The sequence below is a fragment of the Ciona robusta genome, chromosome 3 (genome assembly GCF_009617815.1).
Source record: "Ciona robusta chromosome 3, ASM961781v2".
NCBI lineage: Eukaryota > Metazoa > Chordata > Ascidiacea > Phlebobranchia > Cionidae > Ciona > Ciona robusta.
In genome coordinates, this window is record NC_143237.1 from 3,081,374 (window position 1) to 3,100,500 (window position 19,127).

Consider the following 19,127-nt stretch of genomic DNA (forward strand, 5'->3'; position numbering starts at 1 on the left):
CATTATGCGGTTATAATTAATTCAAAATTAACAATGCGCTGTATAGCTGGCGCTGTGGGAGACTGATTAGAAACTGAAAAAAAACAGTCTTTAAAATGTCTTTTGAAATGCCACATACGTAGAATTGGATGCGATGTTTTTATTATACTTCAGATTTAAAAGCATTTTTTGAAGGAACTGCCTTTTTAACATTCGTTCATCGATTTAACAGCTAGTAACCAGCATTTTATAAAAAAAGGATTTAATTCAGGATTTTAACGATTAATTTAAGTACTGATATATACATATATATATATATATATTACTGTCTTGTCAGTTCTAAAGTTGTTAGGAATCAGAGCAAAAGTTAGCATGGAAGCAAACCGATATTTTATGATCGTTCTCTGTGTTTTAGGTTTGTTGAAATACATATAATTACATAATAAGGATTTCATCTTATTTTTTTAATTGGCCTTTTTTTAATATTTCTGTAATTCTTTTAAAAGATTTATAGTAGTAGTATAATACTTTACACAGCAATATGCAAATATCCTGATTGAGTTTTAAATATTTACAAAGCTTCTTAAGGGTCAAAAGCCTACGGTTATATAATTTATTGAATATTTCTAGTTTACACTCAATTGGAAAGAAAAAATTGAATGAGAAAATGTCCCGTCTTGCCCCACCCTATTATAAGTTTGTAAACCTCCATTTTATAGGTTCGTCACTTGGCCAGACGACACTCCCAACGCATCAGCCTGATAATGTTACGTTCACTTCACAAACAATCACAGAAGGTAAGTAAAAAAAAAACATTTTTTAAACCAAACATTACATTAAATATTTTAATTTCATAAACAAGTTAACCAAAAAAAAAATTTTTTTTTAAACTACATGTAAAATTTTTTTTATCTAGTTTCACGTACAAATTCTACAAGTGCCATAACATCCGGGGTGCAAATGACAACCAAAGCGGAAATTGGTGAGTTATAAAGTTTTCTATGACCCAATATGAAATGTACAAGGAAATTAATTTTTTTATGATGTAGTAGGGTGGGGTAAGTTGGGACACCTTTAGCACATAATATCCAAATATCCTGATCGTGTTTTAAACAATTAACAGCGGTCTATGAGAGTCATGAGGAAATAGTTTCATATTTCTTTGTATGTTGTTTGTTTACTACTAAATGGGACGAGAAAATAGAGTTAAAACGTGTCCCATCTTCCCCCATCCTACTGTATGTTAACACATTTTAACGTATGTGCTATTATGATATATTCGTATATAATAAAATAGATATACCGTTTGCAGTAATATCCAACATATCCTGTTCGTGAATTTTTAGCAACGCTTTTTTGGAGTCGCAAGGACACTGCTATACAATTAAATATGTTTTTACTACCAAATGAGGGAATAAAAAAAATGAAAACCTTGACCACCCTACCCCAAACAATTAAACTTTTCCTAGGTGTAGCGAACACGCTTTTTAATTAAATGTAAAATTCTTTTTAACTGCAAGCGTGTTTTAACTACTGTTGTTTTGTCGCTATATCCTGTCTTTTCGTTTAAAAATTTTCTAAATATAGTAGGATGGGGGAAGATGGGACACATTTAGCACAGAATATCTAAATATCCTGATTGTGTTTTAAACAATTAACAATGGTCTATGGGAATCGTGAAGATACGGTTTCATAATTCTTTGAATTTTCTTTGTTTACTACTAAACAGGACGAGAAAATAGAATGAAAAGATGTTCTATCTTCCTCCCACCCTACTATATTCGCTACCGTAATCGAAGAGACAAATAAAGTGAATATTATTGTTATTATTGTTTAATTTTCAGTTTGTGAGTCGCACGAGTGGCTCTGTGAAATCGAAGGAATTTGCATTTTCACTTTTTACAGATGTGACGGTTATGATGATTGCGCCCCAAGCAGGGAGGATGAAACGAATTGTTTAGACTGGGGTAAGTAACAAAACGCTTGTTTTTTGAAAATAGTAAAATTCGATAAAGATAAACAAAGATTTCACAATTTCGTTTTTTAAGTTTAAAAACAGAGTTTTTATGCTCGATTTTCATAAATAAAATTAAAAAATCTACAGTTTCGGTTAACAGTTTTTGAATGCATCACATTCGTCGTACGGCGAAAAAACAATGCATTTTAAATTCACTAAGCAGAAATGTAACCGTGACCGCTAAGTGTGGTGTCACGTACAGGTCTATATAGATTAATACAGAAACAATAAACGGACGAAACTTTGGGGTGAGATGGGACACTTTTAGCACATATTGTCTAAATATTCTCATTGTGTTTTAAGCAAGTAACACAACGGTCTAGGGGAGTCGTGGGGAAACGTTTTTATATTTTTAATATTCTTTGTTCACTACAAAATTGGACGAAAAAAAAAGAATAAAAAGGTGTCCCATCGTACTTCAATTTACTTTTAAAAACACTAAAATTTATGACGGTATAAGCAGACCTTCATGTATTTGTGTGATTTACCATTATGCATGGTACAATTGTCATATACATCTACCAGCATTTTGTATATTAATGCGTAGAATGTTCGCGGTCTCAGTGGAAATGTCCGAAAGATGGAATTTGTATTCTCGCTGTAGAAAGATGTGACGGTCAGCCAAAATGCAAAGGAGAAGAAGACGAACAAAATTGCGAATCGTACCGTGAGTAATGATGTAAACCGTATATTTTGACACATATGTGCGGTTATATAAACAGATCAGATGCATTAATGATACCAGGGTATTGGGCAATGGGCCAAATCTGGACTAAATACCAAGCCCTCAACCACCTCTTCCACACAGAATGGAAAATCCGTTTGTTTATTCCATTACTTTTTGCCAGTAACATATTTTCAATACACAGAGTGCCTGTCTGGTGTAAAATGTGATGATAACAAGCAGTGCATTCGTCGAGGTGCGAAGTGCGATGGGCTGGCAGATTGCAATGATAAGTCGGACGAGATCGGTTGTTTTGGTAAGACTGTTTTACCAAAAGAGGATCTAGTCCCGCATTTGTATAGTAGGGTGGGGAAAGATGGGACATTCATTCTATTTTCTCGTCCCATCTGTTAGTAAACAAAGTACATTTAAGAACTATATCTTCACGACTCTCATTGTTAATTGTTTAAAACACGATCAGGATAATCGGATATTATTTGCTTAAGGTGTCCCGTCTTCCCCCACGCTACTATATAATATAAGTACAGTGGGTTCAGATGGACCCTGTTAAAACATAATATCCCATATTTCCTAGCCGTTTTTTTTTTTACATTTAGCTGTTTTAGAGTCGTAAAGATTCTGTATATATTTTCGTATATATTCTTTGTTTACTACCAAATGAGTCGATAAATGGAATAAAAGATAAACCATCTCACCCCAACTTACTTGTTTATATAAAAAAAAATATTTTTTATGTCCACATAAACAAAATGAAAACTGGGAGTGCAGAAGTATTATTCCCAATATAAAAGTCGGCCCACGCTAAAATACAAACGTGTATCGTCATGCTATGAACATTAAACGTTTAATTCCCAAATGGAATTTCTCCTATTACGTCCCAGGACATGCCTTGGCTTCCCGTCCACATATCATTGCGACCATTTGGCCCTTTACAAATCAATTCGTACGGATTAACGGGAATCAAACCCGAACGTATTGAGGCTACCGGTTTGTTTATTTTCCCGGGGTTGGGGTAAGGTTGGTCTTCCGGCTTAAAGCAGCTGCTCGTATGTTGTTTAGACTGCGAGGCCGACCAGTTTCAATGTGCCAGCAATTTCGACTGCGTCAGTCGGCAGTTTCTCTGCAACGGTTTCCCAGATTGCGAAGACGGGTCGGACGAAATAGCATGTAAGCTGCTATAATATAATTTCATTCAAATATTCTTTTATAAAACGTTTAAACATCATAACATTAACCATTTTATATCTGGCTCATACCTCTAACCCAGACGTGATCGAGGCTCGTCGCTGCTACCATTGTGGGCGTATGTGTTCTTGGGCAAAACACTTGACAGCAATTGCTCCAACTCAGTGGTCACTTATGGGTTGTCTAAATTATCAGCTATATACTAGGGTGGGGGAAGATGGGACACCTTAAGCAAATAATATCCGAATGTCCTTATCGTGTTTTAAACAATTAACAAAGGTCAATGAGAGTCGTGAGGATAATTCCTTAAATGTACTTTACTAGCAGATGGGACGAGAAAATAGAATGAATGTTCTCTTTCCATTTGGTAGTAAACAAAGAACATTCAATGAATTATAAAACCGTATCCTCACGACTTCCACAGACCGTTCTTAATTCTTTAAAACACGATCAGGCTATTTGGATATTATGTATTAAAGGTGTCCCCACCCTACTATACAATAATAATAAAAAAATCCCCAAAAAACAATTACCTATAAAGTTACATATGTGATATTTTGTAAGCTGACACGAGGTGTGTAAAACAGAACACCCGTGTTACAACGACTGTCTTTTCCAGCCACACGAGGATAAAACAAGTTACATTCATTCATTTATTCATTCATTTATTAATTCATTCGTTTATTTATTCGTATATAGGTGATATGTGTTTCAATCATACAAATGAGATCGAAATGTCAACAAATAAAGGTAAATGTTTACAAAACTTAAATTATAATAGGAGTAAAAAATATTAAACTTGTAAACCATATACATAGAGAAAGAACACGCCCTACGTTTGCAGGTCAATGGCGTTTATTTTAAAATATTTCTATGGGAGTCGTAATATTACGGTTTTATATTTCTTTAATTTTTTGTTGTTTACTACTAAATTGAAAGAGAAAATAGAATGAAAAGGTGTCCCATCTTCCCCTACTCTACTATATAAAACGACTAGCATAAAACGATTTTTACCGAGACTATGCGTTTGAAAAGCAAAATATTTTACGAAAAATTAACCACACCTAACAAATAAATTTATTACTATTGTACACGCATTTTAAATTTTTTCTTTTCCTCAGAAAAATCTACAAAAGTTTGCAACTTTGGGTGGACAGGGCAGTTTTGTAACGAAACTTGTTTAACATGCACGTCAACTTATTGCCAACAAGATCCATTTGAATTCGCAAAATACGAACTTTCATTAAACGAAAACACTTGCGTGCCCAATAACAGTCGGATTCTGGTTCTACGTCACTCGTTTGTGGGTAAATTGACCAATCAGAAATTAGCTGGGGTTCCGAATTTGTTCCTGCTTAAATTAGTAAATATAACGCACTCTGAAATTCAATCTGGAACCTTCGACAACTCTCAACTTCGTATTCTCTACATGAACAGTGCAAATCTCGATGATGATTCCATTGTGTTCAAACTTCAATATCTACTCGTTTTAAACTTAGATTTCAATAAACTTACTAAAGTTCCACCGCTAGACGGCGCTCCATTTATACGACTTCTCTCCATCAGCGGTAACAGAATTCGTAGGTTGGGGGCACGAGCCTTCTTCTCTGTACAAAGCACTCTACGAATTCTGTGGCTGAGCAACAACATGATATCAGTCGTTCATCCAGATTCATTCCAAGGTTTAATTGCCCTTCAACACCTCGACCTTAGCAACAACTGTATTACGTCACTGGAGAACGGTTTTCTCAACGAACTCCACGACTTGAGCAGCTTGTTTTTAAACGGAAACAACATTTTGAAGGTACAGTTATGTGCAAAATGTACAAAAAAATGTGCAAAATGTACATTGAAAATTAAGGTTACCATATTGCATGTACTAGGGTGGGGGAAGATGGAACACCGTTTCGTTCTAATCTCTCGTCCCTTTTGATATAATGAACAAAGAACATTTAAAGAATTATAAACCGGTATCCTGACGACTCCCATATAATACCATTGTTAATTGTTTAAAATATTTGGATATTATGTGTGCTGTGCCAAAGGTGTCCCGTCTTGTCCCACCTTACTATATAACAATTCATAAGTTCTGTACTTAGAATTATGTGTAACTTGTATATTTACAGATTCCGCTACTGATTGGTTTACGGCAATCATTTCGTATGTGGTTGCCAGATCAACTAAACTGTTCTAACATTGTACCTGATCCAAACTGGGCTTGCCAAAAAATCCAAAGCAACGCCGGTCAGTTTACAAAAGGAAAAGTCCCTTCTTTATTCGAAATCACCGATACGCTGGATAACTGCGAGAATACCTCTATCTCTCAGAGTGAGCGTGTTGTCGATTTGATTGGGGCTTGTCGACACAACATAACAGACAGATGCAACGTTGCTTTGTGCGGTTCCATGCAGGCCTTTACAGATAAGTAAGTTAAAAACCCGTAACTCATTAAGGTTTTGATCACGTTCTACATCGTTATAGTACTGTGGGGTAAGATGGGATACCATAAGCACTAAAATCCCCTAATTTCTTATCGTGTTTTGAACAATTACCAACGTTTTCTTAGGAATCGCACTGCACTGTTAAACAATTATGTAAATATTCTTTGTTTACTACAAAGTGGAACGGGGAAAATGAAAAACATGTCACATCTTACCCTACTACATACCATAAGTATTTGTGTTTAAATTCTAATGTCTTACTTTTCTCTTACAGTTGTATCTCAAGCACTGTTGGTAACTGTAATATCAACTGCAGTTGTACCGACGACAGCTTTACCTGCCAAGACACATTATTGCAGTTACGCAATAAGGATTTATTGTGTTTGCACTCGGACCTCAAACTTCTATCGTTAAAGAACGTCACACTCCAAGAAAAGGCGCTAAACGCCATTTTGAAACATATGTCCTCTCTCACAGATCTTACTCTCTCACGCCAAAATAACGTGACGATTTTTGACCAATACTTTGAAAGACATGACTGCCTTCTTAAGAACGTATCATATACACGGTCAGGTTTGACTGCTGTACCAAACTTTATAAAGAAATGTTCTGTTCTTGTCAGCTTGGACCTGACGAACAATAAGATTTTGATCATTTTTAAGCAAGATTTTATGCAGCTGTCGAACCTTACAATGTTAAAGCTGCAAGCGAACGACCTTATGGAAATAGAGAGCGGTTCTTTTAATAATTTAAAACAATTGGAAACACTAGATATATCTGGAAACACACAGGTTGTCTATGATAATAACCTTCTTTCTGAGCAGAAAAAGTTGAAACGAGTGTACGGGAACAACTTTAGAATTTGCTGTCTCGCAAGGAAAACTTCTCCATCGTTGCTACAGTGTAGTCCAGAAGACCCGATCTCATCATGCGATCGACTTATTGCTAAAGATTACATCAGAGCATTGATATGGATACAGGCATTTATTGCTATCATTGGTAACGCGATGGTGGCAGTTTTAAGAGCTCGTGAGTATCCGAAACAGGAGAGCAGAGGAGGTAAAGTGAACACCAGTTTTGTTGGTGTGCTCTCAGTAGCCGACTTACTCATGGGAATTTATCTACTCATGATCGCGGTGGTGGATTCTGTGCACCAAGTCGAGTTCTTCGCGTTTTCGCACATTTGGCGCCGCAGTGGGTTTTGTCGGTTTTGTGGTTTTCTGTCTCTATTCTCGGCAGAGGCGTCAGTTTTTACTCTTTTGGTGATCACTTTTACTCGAATGGTGTCCATTGTAAGTCCGATATATTACCTTCGAGCGAACCTGCGCATTTTTCGTATCGCCATGCTGTTGGCTTGGACTGTTGCACTTATTATCTCTGTTATCCCTGTATTCCGCTTTCCCAATTTCTTCTCACAAACAAGTCTGTGCCTCCCTGCTTTTTACACTTCCAAACGAGACAGCGATTGGATTTTCTCACTTTTTGTCATTATTTTTAATCTCGTTGCCTTCTTCGCAATGGTGACTTCGTACCTCGTCATTATCATTGCCACGCAACGCAGTCAAACTCGTTCAGAAAACAGGAGATCCAGCAACCCACGACCAAAGCACAACCTCGGTAGGCGGGTCTTTTTGATCGTTGCTACAGACTTTTGTTGCTGGATACCCGTTTGCATACTTGGTTTTGTGTCAATCGGCAGCGGTGGACTTAATTTCTACAACGACGTTTACCCATGGACGGCTGTTATTTTGCTTCCTATTAATTCATCCATGAACCCCTTGATCTACACTTTCTTGACCCGACAGTCTTTATGCCAAGCTATAAATCAAATTCGAACTGACACTGGGCCAAGAACCAGTTCTACTGGAACCGGAAAGTAGATTATTCCGTGTAGGCTAAATGTTTTTTAAAACAAAATTTCCTTCGGTTTTATTTTGTACAAAGTGTATTTACTATACTGTTGATTTGTATATAAAATACAGTAATTTCGAATCATGCTTTTTGTACTTCAACAAAAAACTGACACAGCTCCGCTTAGCGCTGAGTCCAGGTTGGTGATTCCCCTTTTTCTGTATGTCAAGTGTCAAAAAAATCGGTCCTACTAAAACACGCCCGGCGGGGCCCGGTGGGGCCCGGTGGAAAAAAATATACTAAAACACGCCCGGTGCGGGGCCCGGTGGGGCCCGGTAGGACCCGGTAAGGACCCGGTGTTACGAGTAATACTAAAACACGCCCGGTGGGGGGCCCGGTGAGTATTTCTTAAAAAGGGAGCTTTCCCTATTCAAGATCCACCAAAATGTGATGCGTGTATTCAGATTTTTAGCCTAATGAGACCCCGTGTTGAGTTTTTTGAAAATTAACTTTGATTATGGATGTACGAAGTTTGTTTCGTTGTACACTTACATAATGAACTGTATTTTTAGCAAAAGTTTATTCGTTAAATTTGGTTAATAGGGGGTGTGGTAAGATGAGACACCTTTTTATTCTATTTCTCGTCCCATTTGGTAGTAAGCAAAGAACATTCAAAGAATTATAAAACTATGTCCTCACGACTCCCATAGACTGTTGTTAATTGTTTAAAACACGATCAGGATATTTAAATATTGTAGTAGGACGGGGGGAGACGGGACACCTTTAGCACATAAGATCCAAATTTTCTGTTCGTGTTTTAAACAATTAACAACGTTCTATGGGAGTCGTAAGAATATAGTTTTATAATTCTTTGAATGTTCTTTGCTTACTACCAAATGGGACGAGAAACAGAATGAAAAGGTGTCCCATCTTACCCCACCCTACTATATATGATATAAGTGTCCTACCTTAGGCCACAGTACTATACACTTATACTTGATCGAAGTTTTATTATTAAAAACTTAAAGACGAACAATGTATCTAAAAGACGAACAATGTAACTTTTAAAACGAAAAATGTAAATATTAGACATGATGTGTCTTTTAGTTAGCGTGTTAGGCTTTTACGTATTCGGACAAGCCCTCAGTAGCGCGATCCCACGTTTGTTTCCGTTTTAGCAGAGCGATAATTGAAGAACTTGCGAATTACGTGTCCATTTTCATCATCATGTTTTATTTCCTATGCACATTTTGTTTCAGCGATGACGTGCGGAGCAAGAATGTAACTTCTACCACCGAAAATTGCCATCTTTATGCTTTGAAGACAGACAATATCTTCCAATTTTTTCACAAGTTCTGTTTTACACACGCATTTTGGTGGCTCTTGCATAGGGAATGCTCCCCTTTCAAGAAATACTTACCGGGCCCCCCACCGGGCGTGTTTTAGTATTACTCGTAACACCGGGTCCTCACCGGGTCCCACCGGGCCCCACCGGGCCCCGCACCGGGCGTGTTTTAGTATATTTTTTTCCACCGGGCCCCACCGGGCCCCGCCGGGCGTGTTTTAGTAGGACCCAAAAAAATTGCAGTTTTAAAAGTTATTTTGCAAGTTTAGTTACTATTTTTATACGCGCATTTTGTTGTAAATAATTAAAACCGTAGAAGAAGCTCTTGTTCTAATGGACCTACAAAAGACGTTTATTAGGACAGTTGATATTGCCAGTAACGAAACTGAATTGACTTTATCAATACATCAAGTTGAACATGGAGACGTAGGTTGTGTGGTGTGGGACGCAGCTCTAGTTCTGTTGAAGTATCTTGCTACTCCAAGTGGGCGTAAATATGTTCATAACAAATGTGTAATCGAACTTGGAGCAGGAACTGGTGTCGTTGGGTTGAGCGCCGCCATCGTCGGTGCTTCGGAAGTTATTTTGACTGATTTGCCAGATATTTTACCTTTAATTGATCACAACATTAAAGAAAATACTAATATTCTAGCACATAGTAAAGCAGAGATATCAGGTTCTACTTTACGATGGGGCAACACAGCAGACATTAAAAATATTTTGAGAAAGCATTTAATTGACTGTGTTTTAATATCAGATTGTGTGTACTATGAGGATGGCCTGGACAACTTAATTGAAACTATTATTATTATTTTAAATTCAAATCCATCTGCTACAGTGCTGTGCTCATATGAGAAGCGTGATACTGGAAACAAGGTTGAGTTGCTTAATAAATTTTTGACTGCTTTACAAGATGAACTGAATGTGGTTTTTGTCCCGTTTTTTGAAATGGATGAAGTTTATAGAAGTGATGATATTAATATTATTGTTGTTACCAAATCCTAAAATGACTGCATATTTTCAGTGAGATAAACAAGTTCAAAAGGCCGAGGTTAATTATAGTTGGTTCATATTTTTTTACCGGTTGTTTAGTCTGCAGAGTATTGCAGTTCCTGAAAAGATCTCACATATGCAAGACAGTTATTTTTTCCGTGCGAGCATGATAATATTAAAAATCGACGTTCAAAACAAACATTTTCAAGCCACGTTGGGCAATTCTACCTAATTTAACAGGCTACATATTTTTTCATTGTTCAAATAATTGGCGTGCTTGGGACAAATTATGGCGTGCATAACCAAAAGTTTGTAAACGAAATCGCTCGTGCACCTGCCATACTCTGCAGACTGGCCAATTGTTGCTGTTGTTGCCAATCTTTGCATCTTACTTAACTACCTGTTTCGTGTACCTATGTTATATTCAAAATTAGTTTGTTCAAAATGCAATATGTTTCATTACAAAATTTAGGTATTTAAAATTGCAATGTTCCTATTATGTTATATTTGTCACATCTTGTGACCATATATGTGTATGTATGTACATCCAATAGTATACTACCTACATTTTCTATTGCGTATGCTGCTAATAGGGATGCACATTACAGAATTTCGAATCCATTAGATTCAAATCCAATTATGGGATTCGGTATTCTGTTTAATGACGTCATCTCATGAACTATATTAACAATTTTTAAAACTTCATAATTTTGAAAAAAAAAATGTGTTTGTGGAACTTTCGAGAGTAAACGTTTCGCAACGTCTTTTTAAAGCCTGCTATACGTTTTGTGACACAAAAACTACCCAATTCATGACGCAAAACTACCCAATAATTTTTTTGATCATTTTACAGCTCATGATCCAACAAGGCTACTATGAAAGAGTCAATAAACTGACTTATGTGGGTCAAATTATTTTTTTCCATAAATATAAAAAGATTCGAAATTCTAGATTCGAAATGAAGTATTCTAGGATATCCTAGAATACCTAACTATTCTGTAATGTGCATCCCTAGCTGCTAATGGTGTAATAATTTTCCGAATTTTGGTTGTTTCTGCTGTTTAGATTGCCACAAAATATTACTGCTATTTCTTATTTGCAAATTTTTGTCGTTTTTTTTACAAATGCGTTACATCAGACTCTATAACCTATACCAGAATGCTTATATTGCAATACCTAAAACCTCTATGTACAGTGTGTTATAGTAAAGTAAAATCTTACTGCCATAACTTACATAACATCTCATAGTCTTTTCTTGCAATATAGATAATGTGGGAATAGGTTTTTTACATGAATTTGTTCCTAACTTGAATTTGTAAAATAGTAATGGCAGCCGTTAGAATTCTCAGGATTTGTTTCAACAAGTTTAATTTTAGTCGAACAATCTACACCAAGTCATCATGCTGCTGTAAGATTATGAAACATTTTATTTTTCTCATTCTCATGTATTATATATCATACATTTTGTAAATTGGTATGCACTCAGACTAAACTATTTATTTAGCAATAATATCTTTGTTGTTTACTGTTTTAACTTTTTTTAAAAGAGTAAGGAAAAAATGCATTTTGAAACCGAAATTTACAAAAAAATTGATTGGTTCACCTATAATTAGCAGAAACTTGTAAAGTTGTTTTTTTTATGAAAAAATAATGAATTACCTACTACTTTAAAGGTTAAGAAGGAGTATCATGCCTTTTAAAATATTAGTGAACTTTGGTAAATATGTAATGAAGGCAATATGTGACATTTCTTGGTTGTTTTAGTTAATGTTATTTTGCTTAACATAATAAAAAAAGCACACACATATATATATATATATATATACATATATAGGTTTGTTATGGAACTTATGATATGAATTTATGCAAACTCTAAATATAATATACATTTATTTTAACAGCACCAATTCAAATACAAATGCCTGCCTTGTCTCCAACAATGGAAGAAGGTACCATCACAAAGTGGTTGATATCTGAAGGTAAGTAACTCTGTATTTATTTATCAATAAATCATTTTATTATCTGTTTAGATTACAGGATTGCAAATATTTTTTTTTTATTACTTCCGAAAACGGATTTGCTTGAACAATATTTGTAGTTGCCAAAATAGTTAAAAAATTTCAATTATTAGAGCTATTTACATGCACTTACTTTATGCACCTTTTTCTGCTAATTTCATATTCTAGTAACTTGTTTTATTTAAATTTTAGTAACACATTGTGAGTTTACCGTATGTTGTGTTTTTAACTGACACTCTTTCCCACACTTTTTATCTATGCGTTTAACACCTCTTGTTTTGCTTTTGATTTCGTTCTTTTCGCTCTTTAAGTAACATGTTCTTTGCTGTCGATTTCCAAGAGGTAAATAGAAATTAAAAATTATGTTATCTTTTGTGTTGTATTACAATAATAGTAATAACTATATCTGTCACTTCAATTACGGTAAGGAAGAATTAAAAATATTTAAATGAAACGACAGGTTATAGCGACAAAACAACAGTTGTTAAAGCACGCTTACAGTTAAAACATATTTACATTTAGTTAGAAGAAAATAAGCGTGGTCGCTTCCTTTTAAATTTATAAAATATGTTGATATTTTCAAAAAATACTGATTTTCTTCCATCTTGTTTAGGTGATGCAGTAGAGATTGGCGATGCTATGTGTGAAGTGGAAACCGACAAAGCTGTTGTTACCATGGAAGCAAATGAAGATGGAACGCTCGCAAAGATCCTGGTAAACATTCTTCTACATTAAATAGACTATATATGTTATTGAAGTTGGCTTGAAATAACCTAGCTAAATATTTTACAAAAAAAAAGAAATATTTATATATATTATATACATAAATATAATTATTTTACAAAAAAACTGCAAAACATCAAAAATTGATTGAATCTTTCTTAGATTCCAGATGGTACGAGAGGAGTGAAGATCAACTCACCGATCGCGATCCTTGCAGAAGAGGGAGAGGATTTATTGGAAGCTTCAAAGTTTGATCCTCCTCCCATCTCATTCCATCCTCCAACCTCCAGTGTGGAGGAAGTTGTGACAGAAACATCACAAATTCATGCAACCAATACTCCAAAGTATGAAAACTTTTAAATTTCGCATTATGCGCTCAACTTCCTGTCAGTGCTTCTGAAATAATGGGCAACTGCACTTTTGATGTGAGAAATTTAATTTGCAGGTGTTGGACTAATTTTTTAAAGAAATTTGCTCAAGTTAACAATTTTACTTAAACTTTATCTTTTTGCTGCTCTTCCTAAAGACATGCTGTCTAATTCTAAACATTGGAAAAAATGTTCTGCTGCCAAATTGAACCATATGCAGGCTTATAACAGTACAGAAATTGTACTTATATATCTTACAAGTTACAGCAATATAAACTTTGTTTGTATAAAAACTTGTAGTAAGTTTTTTTAATAATACCCTATTGTATATATATATATATATACAGTATTTACCACTTTTGTAAAATGGCCATGTTTATTATAATATATTAGAGATGGGGAAGATGGGACACCCTATCTTTCTATTTTCTCCTCACATTTGGTAGTAAATAAAGAAAATTCAAATAACTATAAAGCCATATCTCTCGACTCCCATAGACCATTTTTAAAAACATCGGGATAATTGGATATTCTGTGCTAAAGGTGTCCCATCTTCTCCCACTCTACTATAATATTGTTTCAAATAAAACTTTTAAAGCAACCTCCCAATTATTACAGCGATAAAATATCACCAGCAGTTCGTCAGATGTTGAACCAATACAACATTGAGGTAACCAATATACATGGGACAGGACCCAAGGGGATCAGACTAAAAGGGTAACTATTGTTTTTATATGTGTATAAATTACATGCATACGTATGTTCAGTATTTGAATGAATGAATGAATGAATGTAACTTTTTTATCCTTGCGTGGTGCGGCAATGACAATCGTTATAAAACAGGTTTTCTGTTTCATGCACCTTGTGCCTGCTTACGAGTTTGCACATGTGTACCTTTGCTTTGTTGGTAATTTTTTTGTAAAGCTTTATTTATTTTAGTATCAAGTTATAATATTGGTAGTGTATGTTTTAGGGGAATAAAAATAACCCACGGAATGTTTGACATTGGGCTGCGGTACAAAAAGTTTATGAAAACATCATGCTCGTGGTGCGACATGATGATTTAATATTAATCCCCCTTAGCCCAGTGCTAATCTATAAGAGGTTTTTACTGGCCAAAAACAACTAAAACACCAATATGTTGTGTTAATAAAATTCCTTGCATGTTTTAGCAGCTGTTCATTGAAAAACTTTTGTTTCTGTTCTTGCACTTCTAAAAGCAGATTAAAACCTAAAAGTTTACTAGCACGAGCTGGTTAAAATATTACCTGCACTTAAAGGTTGCAATATTTTGATGTTCTCATTGTCTATTTATGACTAGGGATGTTATCAAGTACATTGCACAGAAAGGCCTGAACCCAGTTGACCAACTCGTGTCAACGCCAACTAAGCAAGTAACAACTCCTCCTACCAAAGCTACAGAAGTAAAAAAGGATTCTGTTGCCACGAAACCCACCACTCAGGTAATATAAACAAAGTAAACCTTGCTTAATTGCATTATAAACTTTGTGACTGATGTTTTGGAATTTTTTATGTATGGCTGATAACTGGGACATACCATAAATGACCACTGGGCTGGAGCAAGTGTGAATTGCCCTAAGTATCTTGTGCAAGGACACATACTCCCTTAATGGGACACATACTTTTAAAACGGGACAGTTTTTAAAAAAATGTGACACATACCCTCAGAAAAGGCTTGAACCAGTTATTCCATGGTTTCTAGGTGTGCCCACTGTATCACTATGCATCTGGCTGCACTGTCGCTTGGTTTTTAAAGATACTGAATCTCTATAATCTAATATAGACATATGTCTAAAAATTGCAAAACCAACCACAACTGCATCAAAAAAGGTTTATTTATCTTTATTTCAGGTTCATGAAGGTGATTATGAAGATTTGGATTTAAGCAGTGTTCGAAAAGTGATTGCTAAACGTTTAACTGAATCAAAACAAACAATTCCACATGCCTACTCCACAATAGATTGCTCAATTAACAAAGTACTAGATCTAAGAAGGCAGTTAGCAAAAGGTAATATGCAAATGAATGAATGTAACTTACTTTATCCTCGCGTGGCCAAAAAAGGACTTCTATTCTATGTGGGTGAGGTCCCGCAGCGTGGCACGCCATGGGCCCTAGGATTTAGGCCATAATTGACCCATTACCCCCGAAAAAGGACTTAACACGGATGTTCTGTTTGATACACCTCATGCCAGCTTTACAGTTAATGTAACTTTTTGATTGATTTTTTTATTTTTCGTTTTTTTATGTGTGGCTGATAATTTGGACAACCCATTAGTGACCACTGGGTTGGAGCAATCGCCATTAAGCGTATTACCCGTATTACCCGAGGACACATACACCGACAAGCCACAATAGTAGCGGCAACAAGCCTTGATCTCCCAACCTCTGGGTTGGAGGCAAGCGCGCTAACCAACTGTGCTACGGCACCAGATTGGGCTCATTTCCACAGTTTAAACACATGTGAGATGTGACATATGTAATACACTGCATATCAGATATCACAACAAAATACTCAAACACAGAATAAGAGATTAGCTCTCTAATTCCTATTTGATAGTGTGCAATAACACCACCACCAAATATCTTGCAAAGTTTTTATATATGTACATTTTTTAGGCATTTTATAAATTAATAAAAACAGTAAAATCATTCGAATATCTCGAAAAAATTACATTTCCTATCATTTCATTTTTAATAGATGGTGTAAAAGTATCACTCAACGACTTCATCATAAAATGTGTGGCTTCAACTTTGCGGCGCGTGCCAGAGGTAAATGTGGTGTGGCGGGGCCACGAAACTAAACATTCAGATACCATCGATATATCAATTGCTGTTGCTACGGACGGTGGTCTTATCACTCCCATAATAACGGTTTGTTCAATGTTTGTATGAATTTGAGTTTATTTAAAAAATAAATGAAAAATGTCTTACCAAAAAAAAGCGGCACTACTAAAATAAGTTAAAATTCACACATAGTAGGGTGGGGGAAGATGGGACACTTTTTCATTCTATTTTCTTGTCCCATTTGGTAGTATACAAAGAACATTCAAAGAATTATTAAATCGCACGCTCAAGACTCCCATAGACCGTTGTTAATTGTTTAAAACACGATCAGGATATTTGGATATTATGTGGTAAAGGTGTCCCGTCTTACCCCACTTTACTATATGTAGATTTTAAGTAGTGCCCCTTTATTTTCGGTAAAACATTAGACATTTTCATTTTAAACATCAGCTACTCAACACATGCTTCAAGTTTACCCAATAAATAATTAATTACCGTGTCATAAATCGACACGTCTTACCTTCTTTCAATAAGAGATAAGGTTGTGTAATCCATGTCTAACACACCATACCAATCTCCCATACATCACTTAGTATGCGGATTTATTGTAGTTCCCATGCCCGTCCACTTTAAACGAGTACAAGCACCTTTCTTGTGTCTCGCCTTATCTAAAGCACTCCACTCACGCCCAGCTAGCTCCCACCACCAAACCCACATCAGAATCGAAAGCTGCGTTTCAAGGTCGACGTAACAATAGCCCATTATCATATCAAGCAGCGCGGTGCCGCCTCATGCGTGACGGTTAATTGACAACCTAAATATGAGGTCACAAAGGCCACTGTGATCTCATTGTTACCGTAAGCTTGGTTGTATATTCAGAAAACAAATTCTGGGAAGAAACCCTCGGAAGTATTTGTATGCTACTTGACTTTCACAAAAATGGCGGTGTCAGGTTAAGCTGCGTTGAAATGAGTGAATAAATAAATATAACTTTATCTTCGCGTGACCGGAAAACGACAGTCGTTATAACACTGGTGTTCATACACCTGCCTTTGGGAAGAAATATTCGGAAGTATTTGTATATCACTTGACTTTCACAAAAATGGCGGCGTCAAGTTAAGCTGCATTTATGAATGAATAAATATAACTTTATCTTCGCGTGGCCGGAAAACGAAAGTCGTTATTACACGGATGTTTATACACCTGCCTACAGCCTAATAATTGAGAAACCCCATTAGTAACCACTGGGTTGGACAGCAATTGCCGTTAAGTGTCTTGTCTAAAGAGACATACGCCCACAATGGTATCATCGACGAGTCTTGAACCGATTACCTCTGGGTTATAGGCAGGCGCGCTAACCGCTTTGCTACGGCGCCGGACGAATGTGATATATTTCAATAATAAAAATTTATTTATTTTTTTCGATTACGGTAGCAAAGATTAAGAAATATTTAAAACGAGAAGACAGGATATGGCGACAAAACAACAGTTGTTAAAACACGCTTACAGTTAAAAACATATTTACATTTAGTTGAAAGAAAAAAATCGTGGTCGCTACACCTAGAAGATAAACGAGCCATAGGTACCACCAAAATTTACATTAATGAAACATTTCCTTCTAGTTTTTTTCGGTGTATAAGTTATAATATGATACTGTGGGAAAATGGGACACGTTTAGCACAGAATATCCAAATATCCTGATCGTGTTTTAAACAATTAAAAACGGTCTATTGGAGTCGTGAGAATCCAGTTTTTAATTTTTTTTTTTAATGTTCTTTGTTTACTACCAAATGGAACGAGAAAATGGAATGAAAAGGTGTCCCATCTTTCCCCACCTTACAATACCTTACTATTGTTAAAATTAAGTTACAACTTCAACAGGGGGCAGACAGGAAAGGATTGTCAGCGATCAGCGAAGAAATTCGTGAGTTAGCTTCCAAGGCAAGAAGTGGAAAGTTACAACCGCATGAATACCAGGGTGGATCCTTTACGTGAGTTGCTACGTCATAAATATCGGTATTAAGTAAGTCACATATATTGTTAAAGTATGACCTTTTTGTCAAAAATGACTTTTTTTGTTAAAATATGTCTTTTTTTGTTAACATATGACTTTGTTGTTAAAATATGACACACATTACGATTTTCGATGGCTGCTACGCTAGCTTTAATAATGACGTCATCAACTTCTGTGACGTAAATTTTTGTGACGTCATCAACTTCACAGCATCTCAAATCTCGGTATGTTCGGGGTAAAAGAGTTCACCGCAGTTATCAACCCGCCGCAGTCCTGCATTATGGCAGTGGGCGGGACCAGAGTCCGGCCCGCCTCGTCCCCCGTTGACCTAGACGATGACGTCATCAGTGACGTCATGGAATCGGCGACGGTCAGCGTGATGACGGTGACGATGAGCAGCGACGCTAGAGTGGTGGACGACGAGTTGGCGTCCAAGTTTCTTTCGACGTTCAAACAAAACATGGAGAACCCGCTGTATATGGGATTGCTGTGAACTACGTGCACGTTTGTGTTCCGTATTTAGAAAAGTTTATTTTCGCGTTTCCTCTCCGGCCAATGCTCGCTTTGCACGAGGAATAAAGTATTATTTATTGTTGAAACTGTCTGTTTTATTTTCGAAAGATTTTGAGTTCAAACGTTTGTCTCTGTCACTAGGTGATGAGAGAGAGTCATTTTAAACAACGGGACGTTTGTAATTTTTGG

General features: G+C 36.0%; 3 protein-coding genes across 5 annotated transcripts; all 3 read left to right on the forward strand.

The window, feature by feature from the left end:
• The first annotated feature begins 290 nt into the window (after positions 1 to 290).
• Positions 291 to 9,100, forward strand: LOC149737835 (uncharacterized). Its single transcript, XM_089875037.1, has 11 exons — positions 291 to 394; positions 699 to 776; positions 896 to 961; positions 1,824 to 1,946; positions 2,544 to 2,663; positions 2,866 to 2,976; positions 3,741 to 3,848; positions 4,566 to 4,616; positions 4,988 to 5,670; positions 5,993 to 6,291; positions 6,582 to 9,100. The coding sequence occupies exons 1-11, from the start codon at positions 352 to 354 to the stop codon at positions 8,185 to 8,187; spliced, it is 3,288 nt and encodes a 1,095-aa protein (XP_089731163.1). The 5' UTR covers positions 291 to 351; the 3' UTR covers positions 8,188 to 9,100.
• A 491-nt stretch (positions 9,101 to 9,591) lies between these two features.
• Positions 9,592 to 11,766, forward strand: LOC149737836 (protein N-lysine methyltransferase METTL21D-like). The gene has a single exon (XM_089875057.1). The coding sequence runs from the start codon at positions 9,837 to 9,839 to the stop codon at positions 10,506 to 10,508; it is 672 nt and encodes a 223-aa protein (XP_089731183.1). The 5' UTR covers positions 9,592 to 9,836; the 3' UTR covers positions 10,509 to 11,766.
• On the forward strand, positions 11,761 to 19,024 carry LOC149737837 (pyruvate dehydrogenase protein X component, mitochondrial-like). 3 transcript variants are annotated; one of them, XM_089875048.1, is made up of 10 exons: positions 11,761 to 11,904; positions 12,398 to 12,475; positions 13,128 to 13,228; positions 13,400 to 13,581; positions 14,224 to 14,322; positions 14,927 to 15,068; positions 15,478 to 15,634; positions 16,326 to 16,498; positions 18,293 to 18,402; positions 18,636 to 19,024. In XM_089875048.1, exons 1-10 carry the CDS (start codon positions 11,823 to 11,825, stop codon positions 18,916 to 18,918), a joined length of 1,407 nt encoding a protein of 468 aa, XP_089731174.1. In that variant the 5' UTR covers positions 11,761 to 11,822; the 3' UTR covers positions 18,919 to 19,024. The 3 variants fall into 3 exon arrangements, with proteins under 3 accessions (XP_089731174.1, XP_089731176.1, XP_089731175.1); XM_089875050.1 differs by lacking the exons at positions 18,293 to 18,402; positions 18,636 to 19,024 and adding an exon at positions 17,104 to 17,348; XM_089875049.1 differs by lacking the exons at positions 18,293 to 18,402; positions 18,636 to 19,024 and adding an exon at positions 17,108 to 17,348.
• Positions 19,025 to 19,127: the final 103 nt, after the last annotated feature.